This window comes from Mastigoproctus giganteus, chromosome 8 (assembly GCF_048544385.1).
Source record: "Mastigoproctus giganteus isolate SK-2022 chromosome 8, ASM4854438v1, whole genome shotgun sequence".
In the NCBI taxonomy this organism is placed as follows: Eukaryota; Metazoa; Arthropoda; class Arachnida; order Uropygi; family Thelyphonidae; genus Mastigoproctus; species Mastigoproctus giganteus.
Window position 1 is genome coordinate 24,459,552 of NC_143582.1, and position 26,225 is coordinate 24,485,776.

The 26,225-nt window shown below is 35.6% G+C and overlaps 1 protein-coding gene across 1 annotated transcript in view; it reads left to right on the forward strand.

The window, feature by feature from the left end:
• The first annotated feature begins 719 nt into the window (after positions 1–719).
• The window catches only part of RpS30 (ribosomal protein S30), a 32,971-nt gene continuing 7,465 nt past the window's right edge, over positions 720–26,225 (forward strand). The window contains exons 1-3 of the mRNA XM_090379741.1: positions 720–782; positions 17,985–18,064; positions 22,122–22,263. Of these exons, the coding sequence (XP_090235867.1) occupies positions 17,990–18,064; positions 22,122–22,263 (217 nt within the window). The 5' untranslated portion in view covers positions 720–782; positions 17,985–17,989. The remainder of the gene's footprint in view (positions 783–17,984; positions 18,065–22,121; positions 22,264–26,225) is intronic.

Here is a 26,225-nt window from a genome sequence, read left to right on the forward strand (position 1 = left end):
GTTATTCCGTGTATCCCTCAAGCAAGTTTTTCGGTTCGCTTATCACTGCCTCAATAGCAATAAATCACAACTCGGTTGTCTCTCTTTATACAGTATCTCTGGGTAACTATCAGCTCACTGATGAGAAGTCAAATAACTTCGAACAGTGTTGTCTGAGTGGTGGAGTGGTATTCAACAGAATGGTAGTCTTCTATAATGGGAAAGCGTTACTTATTTGAAGTATAAGGGGGGAAACTTCTTGTGAAGGATTTCACAATGAGATATTACAGTAATGATGCCAACGTACAAACTTGGTTTTGTCTAAAAAAATTGAACTATGTAGTAATAATGAAAATGCACTAACGAAAGTCAATTAAAACCCTACGATTTCACTATCATGCACTACACCATGATTTTGTTACGTACGCACTAAGGCACAAATTTAAAACAACCAGTGTTAGAATCTTATAAATTGCCTTGTCAGTTATGGATGCGTTTATTTCTGGAAACTTAGGGTTTTGCCCAATAACACTTATGCGGTTTTGCATATGCAGTATTTATGACGGTACGTTGCAATTTTGGCTGAAATTTTTTTGGTAAGTGATTATTACTATTGTACTGCAATCCAAGAAAGGCAAACATTAATATTTTTTGCGGGGCTATTTTATAATTCATTTTTCAATTTTCCAGTAAATTGAAACATTCCAACTGGAGCGCCACATAGTAGTGGTTCACTCTATTTAATGTCGTGTGTGCGCCATTGTTGTATTTAATTTAGTTGGTGAATTCTGTGATTTTAACAGGTAAATTTTATTTTGATTTCTGTACGTTTCTTGTTAATCATGGCTGGGAAATTAATTTTTGTTATGTTTTTAAAGTTTTAGATATAAGACTATTGTTTTATAAGCGTGCTATGATTTATTTTGAATACTGTACTAAATCTCATCAGTAGGGTTATGAATTCGTATACTGCATGGCCGTCTTCTGATAAACGACCTTATCACTTGCACGTAGCCATTACAAATACGCACATCGTAGTTATGCAATATGATTTCTGCTGTACCAATTCAATTTAGTTCATTTCTCCTTACTGGAGAATTGTTGTCCGTAATTGCTAGCTTATCTTTCACGTTATGACCTCCGAATCATTCTAGTGATATTTCTATAACTTATAAAACATACGATGACGTCCTTCAGCACTCGATTTGCGGACATATTGTGTATCACAATTACTTATTTACCAATTATGATACTTTGAGTTAATAAGAATCACATTGACGTGAAATCATGTGGTGGCCTATAGTACTATTTTTGCACATTACAGCATCGTTCAGCGGATCTGTTTGGGTTCCATTCTCATGACAATAATGCACCATGTTCTATGCGAGGTTTTTCAGTGTATAGGTTGAGATAATTAAAAGCAAGTTTCACTGCTTATTTAAGGTCATCGATGATTTTGTACTGCTGTTCTTTCTTATGAACAGTCTCTCTTATGAAGTCCCAAAGGCAATTATCCCAAGTTAATAGGTTTGGATTTTTGAGGTGGTAGTCAAATACAACAGATAGCATGGAAAATTGATTGTCCAACATTTTAGGAAAACTTTGCTAAGCCAGATCTCATTTAAGTACGCTCAGCACCAGGCAACAACTTTATGGCCTTATAATTAAAGTGAACAGTACTATTTTCTGAAAATAGTATACTGACTTTTTCTTATTGTTAAAATATTTTAAAAATGTGAAGTATTATTAATGGAAATGTATTGGACTCTTTTTGTAACTCTTGCAGCAGCAAATTTTGGTAGTTTTTTTAGGTAGTTTTCCAAGGTTTCTTATATCATAGAGCAGAGTCGGTCTTTAGCTTGTCTTGATTTGTAGTTACCCTTCAAAGTATTTTTTAAAATTATTATTATTATTTATTTTAAATAAACAGTGACTTTTTGGCTTTGCCAGCAGAGACTGGTTTGTGTCAGGTAAGGGCTGTCTCACTGACAAACATGCTGCAGAAAATGCCCAATGGGTATGTGCACATGTAGATAGCAAAAGTGCTTGTGAATTATATCCAGATACACAGTTGGAGACCTGCACTAATTCAACACCTGTGTATATGCTTTAAAAAAATATTACTATCATTCCAAAGAACTAAAAATAAAATTAAAGATGGAAATGAGGTTCCTGTGTGCATTAACACTAATTCTTAATGTAGCTTATTAACTACTTTTAGTATTCTGGTTCAGGCTGAATAATTTCTCATGATTTATGTTGCTATCAGAAATACTCCTTTCTGCCACAATATCTAATGTAGGTACAGTATTGGGAGAAAGGTTTCCAGCCTCCTGACTGCATGTCTTTTTGAATGGTCTGATTGCTGGAGTGCTTGCTACCAACTTTAATGTGAATGTAAAAATGAGGATGATTTTGTCTGTGACTAGTTCCATGTGGTGAAAGGGGGAAAAATTTAAATTGTGGATGGTTGATATTAATGTAGTAGCATTTTACTTAAGACTTTGCCAATAAAATGGTTATTTTGCATTTCAAATGGCTCAGTTTTTAGCAAATAATTAGTTGGAGTCCTAAAACAGTGAAATAGGAAAGAAACGTTTAGTAGATTGCTAAGCACAATTTTTTTTCTCGTGATTTATGCCACTGTCAGAAATTGCTTTCTGTCACAGTGCATATCTGATGTAGGTACATTAGAATTTTTTAGTTCATATTTAGTTCATATCATATATAAGATATGACACTCATTCAACTAGAAAAGTAAAAACAAACCACCCATCAAAAGTTTTATTATACAGGTTTGTGTAATAGAAATCAAATTGTATTGGGGGGGGGGGATATGCTAAAAGCAGATGTTCTTTCCATTTGATGATTTTGTACATTTTTATGTATGTCTTTTAGTGAAATGTGAGAAATACTGCAATTTATGTATGGTTATTCTGTTGAACAAAATAAATAGAATAATTTCTGTTACAGTTCATAATAGCTACAATTACACTCTAGTGTGTAGTTTGCTGTTAATAGCAACCTTAAATTAATGTAATTTTCAGTTATATTAGGATATCTAAATACGATAAAGAATTTAGTAAAACTTACTGGGACCACAGAAATAGGTATACATGAGACATTCATTTAATATGGCTATCTGTCTGCTCAAAGCCCTTGAGGAAAGTGGAGTGATGGCCATATGCATTATTGCAATTTTATTGAGCATTTACAGCTCTGCTTCATACCGTCTAATTCCTAATTTTCCAATTTGTTACTTTTTTTTCTCCTCCTTAACTAACTTTTATTCTTTAATAAGTTTACATTTCCTCTAAACTTTTATATTCATTTTATGCTCATTTAAAAATACTTCTTATATTCCTTTTTAACTTTTTTTTTTTTCATTTTAATTTTTCCAACATATGTCTATAGGCGAACCAACATCTGCTAGCACACTAAATTGCTAGACAGCACAGTTAGGTGTTATGCCTCCCATATATATGTGTATATGCACACTGAATTATGACCACCCCTGTGAAAACAATGCGATCCATTGACCACTTGAGGTATGAGAGTGCGGAGTTAGTTGACTCCGCACTCTCAAAATTCTGAGCGTGATGGGTAAAAGGATCTATCAGACTTTGATAAAAGACAGATTGTGGGTGCTCAACAAGCTGATACCTCGATTTCCCAAACGGCTGAACTAGTGGGGTGTTCGAGAGCTGCCGTAGTTAAAGGGTCCCAGGACTGGCTTCAGAATTGTCAAACAACCCGACAGCAAAACTGCAAAGGTCAGCAAAAGGCTGATGTTAGAGGTGAACGCCAGGTCCAATGACTCGAACAGGTGCTGAAGAGTTGACTACCCAATACAACATGGGCCAACCCAGAATAATATCTGGCATGACCATGCGTCACATGCTCGCACGTATGGGCTATACTAGCAGACGACCCCTACAGCATCCTATCCTAACCAAGGTTCATTGGTGTAAAGAGCATGTAAGTTGGACATTAGTAGACTGGAAGAATGTGTGCTGTCAGATGAGTTGCGTTATTTATTCCACACTGTGGATGGTCGTGTATGGATTTGGCATCTACAACATGAGGCTCTTCATCCATCATGCAATGTATCAAAAGTGCAGGCGGTTGTATGGTGTGGGGCATGTTTCACTGGTAGGAACTTGGACCCCTGGTTCATGTGGAACAGTGTTGTCAGTGGTCTCTGCTATTGTCAACTGCTTGCTGACACTGTAACACTGTTGCACTTTTCCTGAATGGTGTCTTCCAAAATGACAATGCACTGAGCCATCAGTCACTTGTTGTGCAGGAATGGGTTTGAGGAACACAGTTATGACTTCCAGCATATCGATTGGCTTCCGAACTTCCCCGATATCAATCTCATAGAGCACTTGTGGGACACTATGGAAAGGCATATCAGGCATCTGGATACACCAATCACCTCCATACCTACATTGCTGATTGCATTACGCACAGCTTGGTTGGCCATACCTCCCAAACGCTTCCGACATATTGTTGAATCAGCGCCACGTCAGATAGCTGCTGTACTGAGGGCAAAAGGAGGACCTACGAAGTATTAGGTAGGTGGTCATAATACAGTGATCACTCAGTGTGTGTGTGTGTGTGTGTGTGTGTGTGTATATATAAATAAAAATAAAATATGCATAAAGTAAATTCCTTCTTATAGCACTATCTCACTTCAATTTTTTTTTTTTTTTTTTTTTTTTCTTCCCTGGTTCCATGTAATAAACTTCTATTTATAACACTGCAGTTTACAGTGCAGTAGGGCCATCCTCTTTATTTATAATTGCTACAATCAAGATTAATAAACATTTTTGTCATGCAAATTGTTATTATATTTATTTTTTTGTGTTCAAAAAATAAAATAATGGGACAAATTTACCACACACATTTTGTCACATGTGGTGAATGGCAATGGGGTTGGACAGTGCAGCTCTAGGGTCTGTCCCTTTGAAAGTGCTATAGTGAAAGTTTATATCGGTAGTGTATAATTTATCACGTTCTAGTGATAAATGTAAGTTCTTGTATTGGTTTAGAAACATGGAGATTTTAACTAGTTATTACTAATTTTCATCTTGTTTTTTGAATAGACAGCGTGTGGGTACAAGAGAATACTGTATGTGAGGAGTGTTTGGAAAATGGTTGCAAGAGTGTGATTGATTGGTGTATGAAGGCAAAATTGATAGCATCCTAATGCAGTAGAACTTTGTCTGTCACCCTATTTACTGTCAGTCTCTATTAACCGTCACTTAATCCCACTACGGCGTAATGCATTGTGATATTGGTGCCATGTGTCACTCAGTCTTTGTTTACAACTCACTGTATACGCTTGTACTTTAACCTCTTGTTTCATATTTTAATAATTTTTATTTAGTAAACGCATTGAAATGACAGAAATGTAAGCGAGTAGTGTTGGGATTATCACAAAAAATTGAAATATCAATCGTCTAAGAAAAGGTGAAAGTGCTACAAGTATATCATCGGTTTATGGAATGGGAAGAACAACAGTAAATGATATGAAGCTTAATGCAGACAAGATTGAAAACCATGTGTTGAAAATGGAAACCACTGACAGTAATGTTAAAAGTCATAAACAATTAAGCTTGCTAAAAATGAACAATTGGATACTGCAATGTTTTAATAGTTTGCTCAAACATGTAGCCAAGGAATTCCATTGTAAGGACCTGTAATAATCCATTGAAATCAATAAAAAAAACTAGGCCAAAGATCCTTCATTCAAGGCTAGCATCAGATGGTTGGACAAAATTTAAGTTTCACTGTGGTATTCGACAGTTGTCGATCCAGGGTGAGAAGCTAGGTGCAGATAGCACATCAGTTTCTGTTTATCATAAAAAACTACAGAAGGAAATAGCCGAATGAAGTTTGGTTAAAGACCAAATATACAACTGTGTGGCTGGCCTTAACTGGAAGGCACTATCTCAAAAGACACTGGCCTCAATGACTGAGCATATGGCACTGGGATATGATACAAAAAAGTTGCATCACTAAAATGGTATGTAAATAATGCCAGCAGTAGTCATAAGTTGCCTTTGGTTGTTATAGGAAAACCAAAAAAGCCTAGATAAATTTAAAAATATTAATTTAAATGCTTTGTCAGTTAAATATTTCCAACAAAATGTGTGGATGAGCCAAGATATATTTCATGATTGGTTTCATAAAATATTTGTACCGTGTGTCAGGTCATATTTGGCACCAAAAGGTTTACCACAATATGCAATGCTACTGATGGATAATGCACCTACTCATCCCATACATGCGTGATTTAAAAAGTCATGATGGCAAAATATCATGCACTTTCTGCCAGCAAACATGACATCAATTAACCAAGGGATGATTGAGAGTATGAAGCATTGTTATTGCAAAATGTTCATTCAAAAACTTGTTTCGGCTGAAAATAAATTAGATGTGATAGTGTTTTGGAAAATCTGTACTATAAAAGATGCAATTTTCGATGTCACTGATTGATGCCTGGAATGATGTTCCGGTTGAAACAATACAAAGAAGCTGGAATAAGTTGTGGCCAGAAATATATTCAACTGATACAGAAACTATTCCAAAAGAGAATTTTTCAGTTATGTTCCTGGTTTTAAAAATATTTTTATGGGGGAAGTAAATGATTGGCTGGATATGGAGAAAATGGATGTCAGATGCAAAATTTTAGACAATGATGAAATTATGCAGAGCGATGACAATTTCGGATGATTCTGAAACTGAAGAAAAGACTGGTCCCGATGGAACAACAAACATAATTAGCCACTGTGAAGCTGAAACTATGTTGTCCAAGTGTATTGAGTGGGTCAGGTACAAGAAGCAGATGCTATGCAAGTGTTATTTTTGTGCAAAATTCGTAACATTGCCTCCCAAAAGGCTTGAGGGGTAATGAAACAAAAATTCAATTATGTAATATTATTTTCTTTTAAATTTCTTTAATGACATTAGAACAATATTTTATGTATGTAATATTGTTTTCTTTTAATTTTTTGACATTACTAGACCAATGTAAGTCAAAATATTAAAAATAGATATGTATATAGATCTGTATCTGGGGCTTAGAGGGGAACAGGTATCCTGTGTGTTATCAGACACTCAGCCTAAAACACTGATGGATCCAATATCTCTCTATTACAGAAAATTTAGAAGTCCGGTTGGCCTGCCTCCCTAAAATCCACTCATGCACACCTTCTCGATGGTAAGCCCTGTTACGTCAATTAGGTGGCAACGAACGTGTAGTGATTCTCTTCAAGACACCTGGTCAGCGTGAAGAGGAAAAGACCAAACCCTCCAGCATATGACAGCACGACAAAATAGATGGCCCTCAGTCCCCAGCAGCTTTCACTCTCCCTCTTACAGTCCAATGTCAACAAATATCTTCTTTCGTCTTCTCAACCTCCAACCCAAGCACAGTACTAAGTACTATAGGTTCTAATACCTCTCGTGTTTGGGGTTCACATAAAAAAAAAAAAAAAAACTCTCCCTCTTACAGCAGTGAGAGGATCAGAGTGGAAGCAGAGGGTGCTAAGAATCTGTGGGTACGACCAGGCTGCCATGCACTGAAACTGAACTTGGCCTGTGGTAACGTAAGATCACTCATCGGTGAAGACAGGATATTAGAGCTGGAAAAGGAATTAGAAAATGCGAATTGGAATATGATCGGTTTGGCTGAAACAAGAAGAAGAAATGAATCACTTATAAGTTTATGAAGTGGAAATCTGCTGTACACCAATGGAAACAGTGAAAGGAGTGAAGGTGGAGTTGGGTTTCTGGTCCATAAAGATTTTAAAAACATTTTGGAATTCAAAAGTACATCACCAAGGATGTCAAGACTAATACTCAAGATTTCTAAGAGGTACAAGCTAAAGATTATAATGATTTATGCACCAACATTGAGCCATGATGATGAAGAGGTTGAAGAAATGTATACTAAAATTGAGTCTTCTAGATGAGCAGAAAACCCACTACACTATTATGGGAGACTTCAATGCTAAGGTGGGAAAAAGACAAAACAGCACAGAAAGGGGAACTATAGGAAATTTTGGAATTGGTGAAAGACTTGTGGAATTTGCAGAATCTCAAGGACTGTCAGTAATGAACACTTTTTTTTTTTTCAAGAAAAGGGTGAACAGAAAGTGGACATGGAAGAGTCCAAATGGATTAACTACTAATGAAATCAACTTCATCCTCACTAACAGAAGATATATTGTGAGTGTTACCGTCCTGAATAAGGTAAATGTTGGAAGTGATCACAGAATGGTAAGATGTACACTTGATGTAGGAAAGGAAAAAACTGACTCGAGTAAATAATACAAAGATCTGAGATAACAGAAGAGGAGAAAAAGCAGTATGTACTGGAAATTAAGAACAAGTTTGAGCTTCTGCAGACTGCTCAGGACCAAGATATCGACGAGGAATATTACAACTTTCTGAAAGTGATAAAGCCCAAGAAACCTATAGGAAAAAAGAAATCCAAAAAAGAAAAAATTAGTCAAGAAACACTTGTCATGATGAACCGAAGACGACAAATGAAAAGCAAGAAAAACACTGAGAGGGAGAAAATTGAGTATACTGAGTTATGCAAAGCCATTAGAAAGAGACTCAGAGAGGACATAAGAAGATTTAACACAAGAAAAGTAGAACAAGCATTACGGGAAAACAAAGGATTTAAATCAGCAGCCATCAGCAGTAATACAGAAAGACAAATGATACTGAAACTGAAGAATGGCGATGGTTTACTTATAAACAGCAGAGAAGGCATAATTCAAATAGCAGAAGACTACTATAGAGAATTATACAATGAGCAGGGGAATGATTCCAGCAGTAGGGAAGATGGATTGCAAAGTAGCAACACATATGACATACCCGATATTCTTCCTGATGAGGTAGAACATGCATTGAAGAAAATGAAGAATGAGAAAGCCCCGGGGGAAGATGAAGTTAATGTAGAGTTGTTAAAATTGGGAGGAAGAGACAACACAAAAACTGGCAAGGCTCTTCACAAAGTGCATTAGAAAAGGTGTGATGCCTAAGGAGTGGAATAATGCAATCATAGTTTTGCTGCATAAGAAAGGAGATAAATCAGAAATTGGAAATTATAGACCAATTAGCTTGTTATCCCACATCTACAAGTTGTTCACAAGGGTCAATACTAACAGATTAGAAAGAATACTTGATGAGAATCAACTGAAAGAGCAAGCTGACTTTAGGACAGGATTCTCAACTATGGATCACCTTCACGTAATATCACAGCTAATGGAGAAAGCAAATGAATATAAAACACCATTATGCCTGGCATTTGTGGATTATGAAAAGGCATTTGACTCCATACAGCATAAGGCAATGTTTTGGGCACTGGAAAGAAAAGGTATAGATACCCCATATATATTATGATTTTGAAGAAAATATGAGAGTGCTACCTCCTTTATTAGACTAAACAAAGACAGTAGGAAATTTAAAATTAAGAAAGGAGTTCGACAAGGAGACACATCTCCAAAGCTGTTTACTGCTGCCCTTGAGGAAGCTTTCAGAAGATTAGAATGGTCGCAGAAAGGAGTCAATGTGAACTGATTTGCAGATGACATTGTGGTCATACGCCAAAGATCCCAAAGAATTAGAGGAAAATCTTAATCAGTTATGCACAGTTAGTAAGGATTTTGGACTAAAGATGAATATGGCTAAAACAAAAGTAATGATGAACAAGTATGCCACAGAAAGGGAAATAATGATTGAAGGAGCAGTAATTGAAAAGGTGGAGTCATATACTTATCTGGGACAAGTTATTAGCTGTAATAATGATAAATGGCTGGAAGTCAAGAGAAGAATAAATTTTGGATGGATAGCATTCAGGAAATATAGTCACATAGTGAAGAGCAATATCCCAGTTTCTCTGAAACGTAAAATAATGAACCAATGTATACTCCCCACCATGACTTATGGAAGTGAAACTTGGGCACTCACCAAAAGAATGGAAGAGAAGCTGAGAACTACACAGCGAAGAATGGAACGAATCATATTGGGAATCAGACTGTTAGATAAGAAGAGAAACAGATGGATTAGGCAGCAAACTCAAGTAAAGGACATTCTTATCAAAACTGAAGAACTAAAATGGTCTTGGGCAGGACACATAGCTTGAAGACATGATGACAAATGGACTAAGAAAATAACAGAATGGTATCCAAGAGGAGCTAGAAGAAAACCTGGAAGACAAAGGCGGAGATGGATAGATGAAATTCATGAGTTTGTGGGTAGTAAATGGATGGCCAGTGCTCAAAACAGAAGGAACTGGAAAGTTGCTTGAGAGGCCTTCATCCTGCAGTGGATTGAAAATGGCTGATGATGATAGATCTGTACTATGATTTTTTTTGATGACCTGATAAAAAAATAAATAATTAAAAGTTTGATTAAATGCCACTTGGTTATATATTATGTAATAAAATAAACAAGTTAGATGATCCAGTCTATTGTATGTATAATGTACATATTCTATTATCCATCTATTTGATTATCCATCATGTTCTTTGTCCCATACCCTAATGGATAATTGAAGTTCTACTGTATGAGTGTTTTCAGTGTTGAAGTATGATGAACTTCTCCCATCACAAGTATCGTATGGATGGTTTTGAGTGGATGCATCTCGCCGATTAGGTGAGCTTTTTGTGTGTGTTTTTTTTTTTTTTTTTTTTTCAACAGCAGTAATTGTACTATTCGTTTCCCCCACCTCTCAGTGCTGGTTTAAAACCGTTGGTCAATCGCTGCCTTCTTCCTTTTCTTATATAATATTGTCTAGTAATGTATGGGTGAGAAGAATCAGTGGTTGTATGTGGTGTTAATTTTTGTTAGTTTTACAAAAAAATTGGCATTTATTTTTCATTTCAGCTCGACATCCTTCCAGTAACGTGCAGGTGAGAAGAGGGGAAAGTAATGGGTGAGCAGAGTCTCCACCCGTCAATCACTGCTTCACCCTCTTCTTGCTGCCATTTTGGAGGGTGCACCCATAACTGAATCTTTACTGGAATTTTTTGTACATGACTATACAAACTATAATATGAACACTGGCCAATTTGTTATTTTCTAATGAATGTTAAATCAGCCATTCACCATAAGGAATATATGGTGAGTGGTACTACAATTCAAGTTCTGAATTGTAGTACCCACAATCCTGTAACAACTTTGTGTTGGATTTTTAAATATAGTTTTTTGAAAGCTCTAGTCTCATTTTGCACTTTAGCAGGATAAATGTAAAAAAATCTGTGCAGTGCATGCTGGAGTAATTTTATAAACCATTGCTCTCCATCTTTTTGGCTGACGTATATTCTTAGTTGGAAGCTGCTCCCAAAAATTTGGGGCTTATTTACCAAAAATAAGCATATATATATATAATGTGCATCACTGCATGTGTTATTTTCTGTTTTGTATGGTCATGTGATTAGTTATACAGTAAAATGTGCAGTTATCCTAGAATTTTCTCCAAATATATATTTTCAGACGAGATGCTTGTTAGTTTGTGGGTGCCACGTTCTGTTGCCCAGTATAGGTTGCATGAAATTACATTGCCGATAGTTCTGTGTAAACAGTGAATTGGCAGGTTTTTTTTTTTTTTTTTGGTACTTTGTTTTGAATAGTATTGCAAATGTTGCTGCAAAACACTAAAAGTATTGAAATATTGTGACAGTTTATAGTGTAAACTTTGTGAATTGGAACATTTATGCATTTTTTCATTACATTACCATTAATGTCTTCATTTGTTGTAATTTTTCAATTTCTGCTCTACACTTTTTTTTCTCTCCCCCCATGGGTTCTACAGGCCCAACCTGTACAGTCATGGGAGTTCTCACCCAGTTGCCCAAGGGTTAAATTAAATTCAGCATAAAACAATGAGATAGACCTGGTGGTTTTAATTGAAATATCTTGTATATGTGGTATTCATGTGTATATGATTAGTTTCTATTATTGGGACTTTGGTTTTTTGCTAGGCAAAGCATACATTTGCATGAGAATGCTGATTATGATAGGGGGTTTTAACTCTGTGTCCCTTACTTGTATTATGCAGATAAAGTAAGGTAGTTACTATTAACCTATCATCAACAATTTTCAATCCACTGCAGGATGAAGGCCTCTCCAGCAACTTTCCAGTTTCTTTTGTTTTGTGCAATGGCCATTTACTACCATGAACTCGTGAATTTCATCTGTCCATCTTCGTCGTTGTCTTACAGGTTTTCTTTTAGCTCCTCTTGGGTACAATTTTGTTATTTTCTTAGTCCATCTGTCATGTCTTCGAGCTATGTTTCCCTGCCCAAGTCCATTTCAATTCTTTAGTTTTGATAAGGATGTCCTTTACTTGAGTTTGCTGCCTAATCCATGTTTCTCTTATCTAACAGTCTGATTCTTAATATAATTCTTTCCATTCTTCGCTGTGTAGTTTTCAGCTTCTTCCATTCTTTTGGTGAGTGTCCAAGTTTCACTTCCGTAAGTCATAGTGGGGAGTGTACATTGGTTCATTATATTATATTTCAGACAAATTGAGATATTGCTCCTCAGTATGTGACTTTCCTGAATGCTATCCATCTGAAATTTATCCTTCTCTTGACTTTCAGCCATTTATCATTATTACAGCTAATGACTTGTCCCAGATAAGTATATGAATCCACCTTTTCAATTACTGCTCCTTCAATTATATCCTTATATATTATATCCCTTTCCGTGGCGTACTTGTTCATCATTACTTTTGTTTTAGCTATATTCATCTTTAGTCCGAAATCCTTACTAACTCTGCATATATATGATTTTTAAGATTTTTATGTATGTTAAGAACTATATAAGAACGAGTACAGAGAAGGGCAACAAGATTAGTGAATGGAACAAAGGGGTGCTCTTACGAAGAAAGGCTTACGTTTTGCAAATTAGTGTCTGGAGACTAGGCACCAGCGAGGTGATCTGATAGAGGTGTATAAAGCCTTGAATGGTTTGAGCATGCTCAATGCTGATGGGATTCTTCCTCTTGCTCAGAATAATTGCCTGAGAGGGCATAGGTCCAGGTTGGGGAGGGACGGGTGTAGGGTGGACGTGCGGAGGTTTGCCTTTAGCCAGCGGGTGGTTGGTTGGTGGAACAGACTTCCATCCCTTGTCGTGGAAGTTGATAGCCTAAATAAGTTTAAGAACAAACAGGGGGGTGAAGTGGAAGTGGTTTTTTTTTTTTTTTTGGCTGATGCTGCATAAGCTTGCTTTCTTGCATCAAATGCCTCTACTAATGCTAATATGATTTTTAAGATTTTCCTCTGGGCTCTTTCTTGAGTGATTTTACATGCACACGCACTAAAACAAAACTGATTTATGGACAACTTGTACCTACCATAGAGTGACGGGTGAAATTAATTCTTCAGGATCGTGGCTTATGAACACAATGTCATCCGCATATTGTAAGTACAGTAGTTTACTTTCCATTCACATTGACTCCTTTCTGCAACCAGTATAATCTTATGAAAGCTTCAAGGGCAGCAGTAAACAATTTTGGAGATATTATCTCCTTGTTGAACTCCTTTCTCAATTTTAAATAGTAGTAGAACGTCAGTTATCCAGAATAAATTTGAAAGCGTGGGATATAGTGATCGCGTTTGCAAATTGAATTTTGATTGTAATAAGCGAAAGATCGATCGAGTACTACCTATTTATAACAGATTGCACAAACAAAAAGCCCAATAAACCGAAAACTGCAAACTGTTTTATGGTTGTGACCTGTAGAATTCTATGTGACCTTCAGAAATGTGCTTTAGACTACTGGGTTTTCTCGGAAACCATGAGTGAATTTCAGATTAGTTTAGCTCCAGATTCGGTAAGAATGATATTGGCCCGAAACTGCGATTTATTATTTTTCTCAGTTTTTTTACAGTAATGTGAATGAAAAGAAATGCGCAATTTTAACATTGCAACATAAAACGGAAATTTTTGAATTAGAAATGTTTAAATTTTAGGAAATCTCTCCAAACAGTTTGATGTGGGGACTTCAACAATTTACGACACCAAGAAAAATTCCAGTGATATAACAGAATGTGTCGATTATGAATAGTGAAGGAGGATCTAGCAGGAAAAAGACTGTTGAAACCTGAAAATGGCACTTTATAGAGTCCACTTTATTTGTGGTTTCTTCAGAAGCGAAGTTTGGGTAAACCAGTGTCTGGCCCTATGTTGTGTGTAAAAGCATTGGATTTTAATCAAATTTAAGAGGTAATGAAGATTTTAAGGCAAGCACAGGTTGGCTGAAAAACTTTAAATTGAGACATGGTATACGTGAACTCCGTAGCCGAGTGGTTAGGAGCGGGAGTGCAGTAGCACACGGTCTTTGAGTAGACCGGGGTTCAAGCTCCTGACCAGCGTGGCAGATTATGGTCCATTTCTCTCGGCATGAGTTGTTGAGGAGGCTTCCATCCTGCAGTGGGTTGGTAATGGCTGCACTTTACTTTTACTTTTTTATACGTGAACTAGATGTTCAAGGCAAGAAACTTTCTGCAGATGAATCGGCAGCTGTGTCCTTTAAAAGTAAGTTTGCTTCAGCTATAGCAAATTACAAGGAAGAAAACATAAGGTTGATGAGATGGGCTTATTATGGAAGCATTACCAAGAAAAATGCCTGCACCAGGTTTTAAGATGGGAAAAGGGCGAGTTACAATTGCTGTGTGTGCAAATGCCACTGGGACACAGATTGTCCTGATAGTTATCAGCAAGTTAAAAAAACAGAGCATTTAAAACTTTCTATTTTTCCCTGTTTTGTATAAAAATCATAATGCCTGGATGAATGTTTTCCAAGATTGGTTTATCATTTTTTTTAAAATTTAATTAATCTTAATTATTTAATTTTAATTATAAGGTAATATTAGATTTATTTAATCTTGCCTTACGTTCGATTATCCAGAAAATTTGACTATCCGGAAGAGGTCTGACATTAATTATTCCGTCTAACTGATGCTCTACTGTCTTTGTGTAGTCTAATAAAGGATGTAGCATTCTCATATTTTCTTCAAAATCATAATGTATGGGGTATCTATGCCTTGTCTTTCCAGTGCCTGAAACATTGCCTTTATGCTATATGGAATCAAATGCCTTTTCATAACCTGCAAATGTCAGGCATACTGCTGTTTTATATTCCTTTGCTTTCTCCATTAGCTGCGATATTACATGAAGGTGATCCATAGTTGAGAATCCTATCCTAAAGCCAGCTTGCTCTCTTGGTTGATTCTCATCAAGTATTCTAATCTGTTAGTAATGACCCTTGTGAACAACTTGTAGATGCGGGACGACAAGCTAATTGGTCTATAATTTCTGATTTATCTCTTTTCTTATGCAGCAAAATTATGGTTGCATTATCCACTCCTTAGGTGTCATGCCTTTTATAATGCATGCATTTTGTGAAGTCTTGCCAGTTTCTGTGTCATGTCTCTTCCAATTTTAACATCCAATTTTAACAACTCTACGGTAACTTCATCTTCACCCAGAGCTTTCTGATTCTTCATTTTCTTCAGTGCATGTTCTATCTTATCAGGAAGGTGTGTGTGTGTGTGTGTGTGTGTGTGTGTGTGTGTGTGTGTGTGTGTGTGTGTGTGTGTGTGTGTGTTAACCTATATGTAATTTTAATTATTGCACCCTGTACAAAGCCAGGTACTTTAGCTAATGATTAGTATTCAAAACTACCATCTTTTTAAAATGGAATAGATTATTCCCTTCCCCTCCAGTTGGGTGTGGCAAAAAAAGATTAAATGTATAGCTTATGTAAATCCCCCCCCCATCCATACACCACCAATCAGGCACCTGTTTAGCATGGTCTTTCCTCGTTTTCTAACAACTGCTTGCATGTTTGAATTAGGTTAATCTTTATATAAAACGTGTTTTACTACTCCTAGCAGAAAATGTGCAATTGAAATCTGAAGCAGTGCATCAAATTTAGCTAAATTCAGCAAGACTGCACCCAAAAAATTTCAATGTGTTGAAAAATGTTTATGGCATTGAAATAGTCTCTTGTTTGTGCATTTGAGTAGCAATTATTTTATTATTATTTTTTTTTTAATGGTTCAGATGTGTGTGATGGTCCAAAATCCAGTTGCCCCACAAACTACAACCTGGTGAAAACGTCAAGAGATTGAATTTCATACACGGTAATTACCATTTAATGATTAGAATAGCTGCTGAGATGATAAACATGAATAATTTATTTGCAAGATTCTTGTGGAAGATTTAGACGTGTGTGTGTGTTGACATGCAACCTAAAAATGAAGGATCAATCTGTACTAACACTCGGGGATAAAGTGGAGAAGCAGACTTTCTGAACAATATCTTCACTGGAGATGAGTGAGTGTTCCGGTACAACCCCAAAGCCATAGGTCCTTGTTGGTAGCACAGTTGGTATAATTGCAATCCCCCCCCCCCAATACCAGGTGGAATAGACCGGAGTTCGAATCCCATCACTGAAGCAAGACATTTTTATGGGTCTTTTTCACAATGTGTCTAAGTTAGTAAGTCTCAGGCAAGGGTAGCGTGGTTTTTCATCCAGAAAACTGGTCAACCACATAACATGTGCAATTTACAGACAATACATATGGTACAGTGTGGCCTAAGTTGCACCAGCTTCTGTAGTTTGATCAAAGCCATTCACTAGCTATTGTGATGCACTTGTGCTACAATTCCACCCTTCTCACCAACTAGCTGTTGCTCTAAGAAATGCATTGTTTGCTTGAGCAGTCAATACAATGAATTATGTAGGTGAAAGCTGCATGGAATGAAAGAGGACAGATAACAAATGATCTTCAACCATCCACAAAAAATTCTCATAAAAGATGGCATGAACACTATCCTCCAAAGTGAATTTGTGATTTAATGCAAGGAACCATAGGCTTCTGCTGAACACTGGCAAAAAAAATGTATTTAATATCAAGAAAATAAATGGCCTTTGCGTGCATAGATAATTATTCACCTAACCTTTTGATTTTCCTCAGTGATATTGTGCACCACTATCTTCCATTGATGCAAACTCAACCAACACTTCAGTAAAGTTGTGAATTGTTTAAGATTAAGTCCATCTTAAAAGACCAGAGCTGTGGTATGACAGAAGGATTCACCATCACAGTGCAGACCTTGCCTGTTGACTTTTTTTAGTTTCATGGAAGGAACCTATTTTGATTATGGTGTTTTGTTACACACTGAGTAATACAAAGCATCTAACACAAATTCCCAAAGAGGGTTTCAAAACAGTTCAGGAAGTATGGAAGACAATGGAGAAGCATGTTGTGGCCAACATATAAAAGTACTCGAAAAAAAGAACCTTTTGATTTCTGTACAAGATCAGTTTTTCAGTGTTTTTTGATCTAGTCTTTTTTTTTTTCTAAACTTGTATTTTAATGGACACTTGCCTTTTAATTTTCCAATTAATGCAATACACTTTTGCATCAACTTTTCAGTTAGCCTTTTGTGTTTGAACTAATTTCTAACACTGTTCACTACCTTAGTATCTTCTTTCTTTCTCTTTTTTTATTTATATTAAGATAAACATTACTTTGAAGTTTTTATAAACTTGCTATTACAATATTTCTCTATGTGCAGTTTTTAAAATAGAACTTGACATTTTTAAAATCAGTTTTCTCATGCTTAAGAAGCACTTCTGTTACAGGTTCCTATACTATAAATATTAGCCATGTGCTTTATTAAAATAGAGTATAATAATAGACTTAATTTAATATTGTAGCAACAGTTTTCATACTAGAAGCAGCAAAATGTGTAGTTAGATTAAGAAATTCTGAGTTAGCCCTTACAAAGAATTTGGTACCTTTGGCAGACATTCACACCATCTGTGAAGGAAATTTGGGTGGAGGGATTAGGTGCTTTTGGATGGGAGATAAGTTTTCAGAATATATTATTTATGTATTTAACTTATTTTCTATAAATAAGTTATCATTGGTCATTTGTATTAATGTACAGTTGAATCATTCCAGAAACAATGCAGCTGTTTGTGAGAGGAGGAAAGATCCATACCCTTGAATTAGATGAAAATGAAACCATCTCTTCACTGAAGGTAAAATATATATTTATTGTTATGCTGTCAGGTAAAAGGATTAAGTTTGTGACAGTTTTAATAAAATTTGTCATGTTATTAAATCATTTGAGCATGCACATTGATGAACAGTGGCAATCAGAAGTTGAAAGTTGTGAATTTTTGTATTCTCAACTGTATCTGCATTATCAGTATATTTAAATTTGAGAAATATAGCCATAAAAAGGCTCAATTTTTGTGGTTTAAAGGATACTGTCCTATTCACTATGGCAGAGGTTCCCAAACTTTCTCAGTTCACAGCGCCCTTGGTGTCCCAGTTTTTTTCATGGTGCCCCCTAGGCCAAAAGAAATACCTAATACAGTGGTTTTCGACTGTGTGTAATATTAAAAAAATGTTATGATAGTTATTGTAATAATATAATTATAAACAAAATTACAGTTTATAATACAAATTATATATATACAGTCAATGAGCATCAAGGGACTGACAATTTCCTTGTTATAATCGTTACTCGCTATAGCAGAGATGGGGAAACCCGGGGCCATTAAACAATGAACACTTTATCTCAGTGATGAGTTAAATCTACCTCCTATTGTTTTAAATTCTCAATAATTTGATAAAAAGATAATTCAAAAAACAAGAAATATTAGAGAGAGAAAAATAAATGTATACCTACATATTATTTGTATTAATATGCTTTTTATAAACTACAATACACTTAATATTAAACAATTTATTTGTCTGTAATTTTAAAACCATACACTTAATACTAAACACAATTCATTTCTCTAATTAAAAACAATACTATTTAATAATAAACACTTTCATTTAGTCTTTATTTATGAATCTTAAAATTGATCTTTGTTTTAAAGATTTCACTTTGATATTTCTTAAGTTTCCCCTTAAAACAGTGTTAAGTCTCATTACTTGCCTCGGTTCCTTCCAAAAAATTGACTGTTTCCATTGAACCTTGAGCTTGTGAGATTGTTGGCACTGGTTTTGATTCACTTTCAATTGTCATCGTATCATCACCACAATCGTTGTCGTTATCGTCTTTGTCACTCTGTAGGAAGACCACTACTTAATAAGTTGTCGACTGACAAATTCATTGATGTTATCTGTATTAAAACCCACAGTTGTTACTTAGCAACCATTTGGATAATGGTAAGTTATTTTCTTCATCTACAATTGATTTCATTTGAATTTAATTTTGATTTCTTGAAGCAATTCGATATGATTGTCGAAGTAACGTTCCACGCATCATTCAATAAATTTATAGCATCCAATATCGATATAGACTAAGTTTCTGTTCTCTTTGATGTAGAACCGGAAATCCTTTCAAACTCTTGATTACACCTATGTCCATTGGTTGTAAAATTGATGTCGCATAGGGAGGCAGAAACACTAGCTTAATGTTGGACAAATTTTGAATCTGTGGATGTGCAGGACAGATATCAACTAACAATAAAATATTTTCTTCTTTTTAAATAGCTCCTTATTCCAATTATTTACGTATTGCCAAAAAAAAATATCCGAAGTCATCCAAGCCTCCTTGTTTGCAGTATAATTCACAGGAAGTTTCCTTACATTTTTTTAAACAGAGGTTTTAAGTTTTCTGATAAACAGTTCTTTTTTTTTATCAGTTCCTGTCATATTTGTGCATACGAGCACCATCAAGAGTAAGAGTGCCTTTGATTTTTTCCACCAATACATTTTTCCCATTTGAATTTAAATGCATTGTCAGGTGTCAAATTATAAAGTCCTGTTTCGTCAGCATTGTAGTAATAGAGGCAGGCGTGCGATTCAAGAAAGCAAGTATATGAACTTATGTAGCATCAACCAAAAAAAAAAAAAAAAAAATTCATACAACCATTCCCTCTAAAAATTTGTCCAGTTCCTCCTTGAATTGATTTAAGCTATCAACATGACAGATGGAAGTTTGTACCAGCTATTAACCACCCACTGGCTAAAGGCAAATTTCTGCACATTATTCTACAACAGTCTTTCCTCAGTTTGAATTTATGCCCCCTCAGGTTTGTAATCTGAGCAAGTGGAAGAATCCCATCAGAATTCAGCATGCTCAACCCATTCAAGGCCTTACACCTCAGTCAGATCACCTCGCAGGTGCCTAGTCTCCAGATGCTGCAATTTGCAGAACTTAAGCCTCTCTTGGTAAGGGGATCCCTTCGTTCCTCTCACCAATCTTGTTGCCCTTCTCTGTACATGCTCAAGCAATTCTACATCCTTCCTAAAATGAGGCCTCCAGAATTGTACACAGTATTCTAGGCGTGGTTTGACCATTGCCTTATACAAAGGATAATTGCCTCCTTTTTGCTGCTAGCAAAATTCCTGTATATCATTGACAAAACCCCATGACCTGCTCTTACAGCCTGTCTGTAAGAGGACAAAGAAAACTTTTTACACACTTCAACATTTTTTGCAACACATTCTAACTCGATTAATTGACTTTTTCACGAATCGAGGGACACCTTTCTTTTGTTAGTAGACATGTTTCCGGAGGAAGGGTTCATTTATAACTGATTTTACTTTAAAATGATAAAGTGATCTGCGTACAACGTTCCTAGAAGTCCTGAAATAAATTTATGGTTCAGTTAAATCAAGACAATCTGTTAATAGGGTAATGCGACAAGCACAGCACCAATGCATTATTGTATAGCCCTGTCCCCGGAAGGACAAGGTCATAAACCGGCTCCTAATCCAATGCAGGTGGTCATAAAGCTAAGTTGCCCTTTTCATTTTCGTCTATTCCAAAAATTGAGGGTTTTTTTTTTTTTTTTTGAGTACCCAAGCAATTAAGAACGTTTGCATAGTTACCAAAATTTGTTCAGTATATCTGTGTGTACTCTCGTTATAACAGTGAGCAATTGTGTACGAATATGCATAAATTAAAATCATTATGGCTTTTTGCTCGTTGTAACCAAGTTCAACTGTACTTATGCAATAATTTTATTCTTTATGTAGAGGTACTAAATAAACATCAATTATAGATCAAGAAATATATAGATCAATTATAGAACAATTATAGATCACCACAAAATTGAAAAGATACGGTACAATGGATACCATATGCATTTTTTTATAATGAAATAAATATATACATTTCAAAAAATAAGTTTAAGTAACTTAAACCCAAATTACATGACACCCCTGGAATGTTGTTGCAGCACCCTAGTGTGCTGTGGCATCCTGGTTGAAAACCACTGCGTTATGGTAATCAATCACAAATTTTGACCTCAAGGCTGTTGGTAAATTTTTATTTATTTATATAAAGGGCTTTTTTTTCTGCTGAAATGGCATTCAAGTTAGAAAGAGATAAATCACATACTCAGTTGCATCTTATCATTTAAGAGTCTATTGAAAAACAATTGTTATCAGCTCAGGATAAAGAATTGCCTCAATGGACCAAAGTGCTATATCCTAAAAATTGGCCAGATAATGTTGAACAGCATTAAATAAGAAGGAACTGAGATTCAAAATTTAAGCAAAAGATTTGGTTTGAATGAAAGGCCTACTCCAAAGTTGGGGCAGGCTCTGTGTGACTGTTCTTCAGTTGTAGCATATTGTTAGGTGGAATAGCATCATTTGGACATCCTAGTGATGTTCAGATTCTTGGAAAAGAATATAGGTGGCAGTGTTGCAAGTGTTAGAAGGGATGTTTAATTGGAAACATGCTTCAACTATTTCCTAGAAATATACTACGAAATAGTTGAGGTAGATCTACAGCATAGGTGGGAAAATGTGGCATGGTGTTGGGAGACTACGGGGGGGGGGGTGGATACATATGGTGGAATGGAGAATAGTTTTTAAATTTGGTATCAGGCTCTTGTGTTTAAAAATTGCCAATGGTGGCGTAGATGGCTGAAAGCTAGTGTGTTATATAAATGTATCGTGTTATTTCAGTATAATGTAGTTATTGAACAATTTCAGTGAATGTTTTAATTTTGAAATGGTGTCATTTTATTTCACTTTATCATATATGCTGTGGCAATTTAACCAGCATTCAAGAAATGAGTTTAATCTGATATGGAACCACAACTTTTTTTTCTCACCTTACAGATTGCAGTTGAGGGTGTTGAACAGATTCCATGTGGTGAACAGCTTTTGTACTACTGTGGGCAGCCATTAGAAGATAGTCATCCCTTGACATCCTGTCTTACTGATGGAGCTACTGTAGATCTTTGTGTTAGACTGAGAGGAGGTAGGAGTTTTTTTAATATTGTGTTACTGTATTAATGAAAAAATAGTTAACTGTAACTTTCCTAGAGTGAGAACTACCCTGAATGCATTAGACGTCCATTGGATTCTAAACAGTTTTGGTAATATCTTCTCCACCTGCATCTGTTGGTTCAGGCAGTACTAGATTCCTTATCCAACAAGCTCAGGACTTCTGAATTCATTAAACTAATATACTTCTTAATACAGGCTTTCCTGATTTACACTGTGGGATATATCCTTAAAAAACATGACTAGTTGGAGGAAAGTTGTAATTTTCCATAGTTGCAATATTATAAACTTAGGTTATATTCTCAGTGGTTCAGAAAATATATATAAATAGAAAAATAAAGCCTAATTAGTATTAGCCATATGGTGCAAGAAAGTTGCAGGCCTTTGCTGTGCTGGCCAAAAAAAAGTAAAAAGTAGATTAAAAAAAAAAAAAAAATATATATATATATATATATATATATACCAATTGTTTCCCTTCTCGTGTAGGCTAGGTTGGGTGACCTTTAAATTTCTTCGAACTGTCAGCCTCACGTACCTGTGGAGTCAACTTTTTCTGACAATCAACAACTTGCTGGCTAAAAGAAAACTTACAATCCAGTCTAAACCTCTTCCCCTGTAATTTGAATATATGGCTCTTAGGTCTGGAATTCTTTGTAAAAGTAAATTCTGCCTTCATTAATTTTACTAACCTCTCTCAGAACCTTATAAATCTCAAAAGTTTCCTCTTAGGACCCTTTCAAGAAGTTCAATATCTTTATTTCAGATGGTCTCCATAGTTGAACACGGTATTCCAAATGCAGTCTTACAATTGTTTGTACAGTGGGATTATCACCTCCCTGGCTCTGCAGGATATTGTAAGTTATTTTTAGGTTTGCTGTTCCCGAAATGTTAGACTTTGCGTTTTGCTGCACTAAAACACAGCTGCGACTTTTCTAACCATTATTGAGGCCCCTTCGAGTAATCCTGAAGGAGTGCTGCATGACACTGAGCATTAACAACTCTTCAAATCTTTACATTGTTTGCAAATTTTGACATCACACCCTCTATCCTTCATTAAATAGTGTGTGAAGAATATCCATTAATCACAGCCTTCTGCCCTGCAGCCACCCTGTGATCCATCTTAGAATCTTCTCAGTAATCCAAACATGTTCCAGATTATATAGTAACTTCTGAGGGACTGAGTCAAATACTTTGCTAAACTCCAAATAAACTGTTAGAATTGTTCTCTTCATCTAGCTCATGAGTAACGGTGTCAAAATAGCCCACCAGGTTAGTTAAACATGATTTTTCCCTTAACAAAACTGCTTTTTGTCCTTCAGAATGCCATTTCTATCTAAATCCTTGGATTGCACCCTTGATCATTTTACTTAACACTGAAATCAGACTTATTGTTACCAACTTCACCTTTAGAACCTCCTTTATGTATTGGTGATCCATTTGCACTTCTCATATCCAAAGGAATCTCTCCTAAGTCTAATGATGTCCTCATAATTAATCTCAGTGGTTCAATACACTTTCTTGCCTTTAGGCTTGAATGCTTTTCTAATAAACAGTCATCTGTGATTTCATGTCTCAGCCTCACTCACATAGTCTCACCACAGCATGAAGGGTGTCATTGTGAGTGAACACCAATGCAAAGTATCTATTCAATTCATCAGCTGGATTATCTGACTTTCCCACCCAGTACACAAGGGTCTGATCCGATTCATTTTCTTTTTTTAATTAAAATTCTTTGTATTGACATGCATGAAAAGCTCCTTGTCCCCTTCCTTCTGGTTATGGCAGTGTCTGTCTGTAAGATTGCCTACGCAGATGATCTGGCCCTTTTGATTATGGGAAACTCAAGATTAGAGCTAGAGCAAAAACCAAATAACATCTTGGATGACCTTAACTCATGGTGCAATGTGCACAAACTAGTTATTTCTGTTCCCAAAACAAAACAGTTTAACTTAAATCTAAACAGACTGCCTGTTATTAAACTTAATAATCAAAGCATCAAACTAGAAAGAACATACAAATATCTTGGAGTAATGTTTGATCATAAACTCATTCAACATGTAAAGTATATTTTGAACAAGATTAAAGCTTTAACAAGTAAAATACTTAAAATTAGTAAAAACGTTTGGGGTATAAAATCAAGTACATTAAAGCTATACTATAATTTTATTTTTGTCTATCATATGCTATGTGGCTTTAGGGTGGTTAATAGCATGGTGAAAAAATTATCTTATCCAATCTGTTTTTTCCTTCTTGCCACCTCCAGAGCATTTAGAACTGTTTCTACTGTTGCTCTGAATGGCTGAATACCTATTTACTATGAAATAATACTGCAGTATCTATTATATCACCAAAGAAGGGATCCCCCAGCTAATATTGGTAACTATATGAACATGGATTTATCTGAAAAGGAGAATGTTGCTAGATTAAGATCTGAGTTTATGAGAAACTGGCAATTGGAATGGAATGCTGTTCTTTTGGGCAGGGTTACATATGTTAGAATTCAGATTTTGACAAATGTATATAGTCCCACAGTTCTGCAGTTGGCGGAAACAAGGGAGAATTTCTTTTATTTCTCTGATTTTGCTGATAGTGTGTTTAGGAGATGAAAATGCATTGTAAATGTTAATACGTAATGAGGGGCTACACCACAGTTTTGTTTTTTTTTATTATTTATAAGGTTTTCTTGGCTCTGAGTGTCACTGAGTCTTTTATTTTAAGTTGTTCATAAGAACTGTTGTTGAAAATTAAATCTTGTGTTTGAGAGGTTAATGGCTATGTCTTGCAAGAAAATAAGTCCTGTTAATGATATGCATTATATGTATCAAATTTTAATGACTATGTACAAGACCAAAGGCATTAACTTTCAGGAAACTTAGTTCTAGAAGATAGTGTTGAAAACACTGTTTTCTTGCTGTTGACATTTATTGTGAATATTTTTCTTTTGGAGACTTGCTGTTACCATTACTTCCTGTCTATAGGCTGTAGACTTGTATATAATTTTCATTGATACTGTTTGGTTGCTAGCTTTGCAGCTCTATTCAAATATGTCTAAGTATCTTTAGATTAGTTTAAATGTAATAGAATATAGTTCACTATACACTTTCTTTTTACTATTAACTTCTCTCTTCTATTTCAGGGGATGTCTGTTCTTCTTCCCCTTATCCTGTCTTATACTTCCTGTCTATAGGCTGTAGACTTGTATATAATTTTCATTGATACTGTTTGGTTGCTAGCTTTGCAGCTCTATTCAAATATGTCTAAGTATCTTTAGATTAGTTTAAATGTAATAGAATATAGTTCACTATACACTTTCTTTTTACTATTAACTTCTCTCTTCTATTTCAGGGGATGTCTGTTCTTCTTCCCCTTATCCTGTCTTATACTTCCTGTCTATAGGCTGTAGACTTGTATATAATTTTCATTGATACTGTTTGGTTGCTAGCTTTGCAGCTCTATTCAAATATGTCTAAGTATCTTTAGATTAGTTTAAATGTAATAGAATATAGTTCACTATACACTTTCTTTTTACTATTAACTTCTCTCTTCTATTTCAGGGGATGTCTGTTCTTCTTCCCCTTATCTTCTATCCAACTTTCCCTTTCCTTCCAATCCCCATACTTCTCATTCTTATCTTCACTTCCTTTCCCTAAACACCTTGGGACTCCCAGGCTTGCCTGATAGCCCCAGTAAGTGTCTCTGGTAATAAAGTTGTCCCTGGCATGCCTCCTTGTGGCCAAGGTTGGGAGTCAACGCTCAACATAACACCACATATACATGCACACACTTGCCGGCCTTGGCTTTTTGCCTTTTCAGATGCTACTGCAATTAAAACAAACACACCTTGTCCCCTTCCTTTGCTCTTATCCAGTGTTTTGTCATACTCAGCCTTCCTTCCCTAACCTGCTAAAAACCTTATGTGGTAATATTAGATAAACT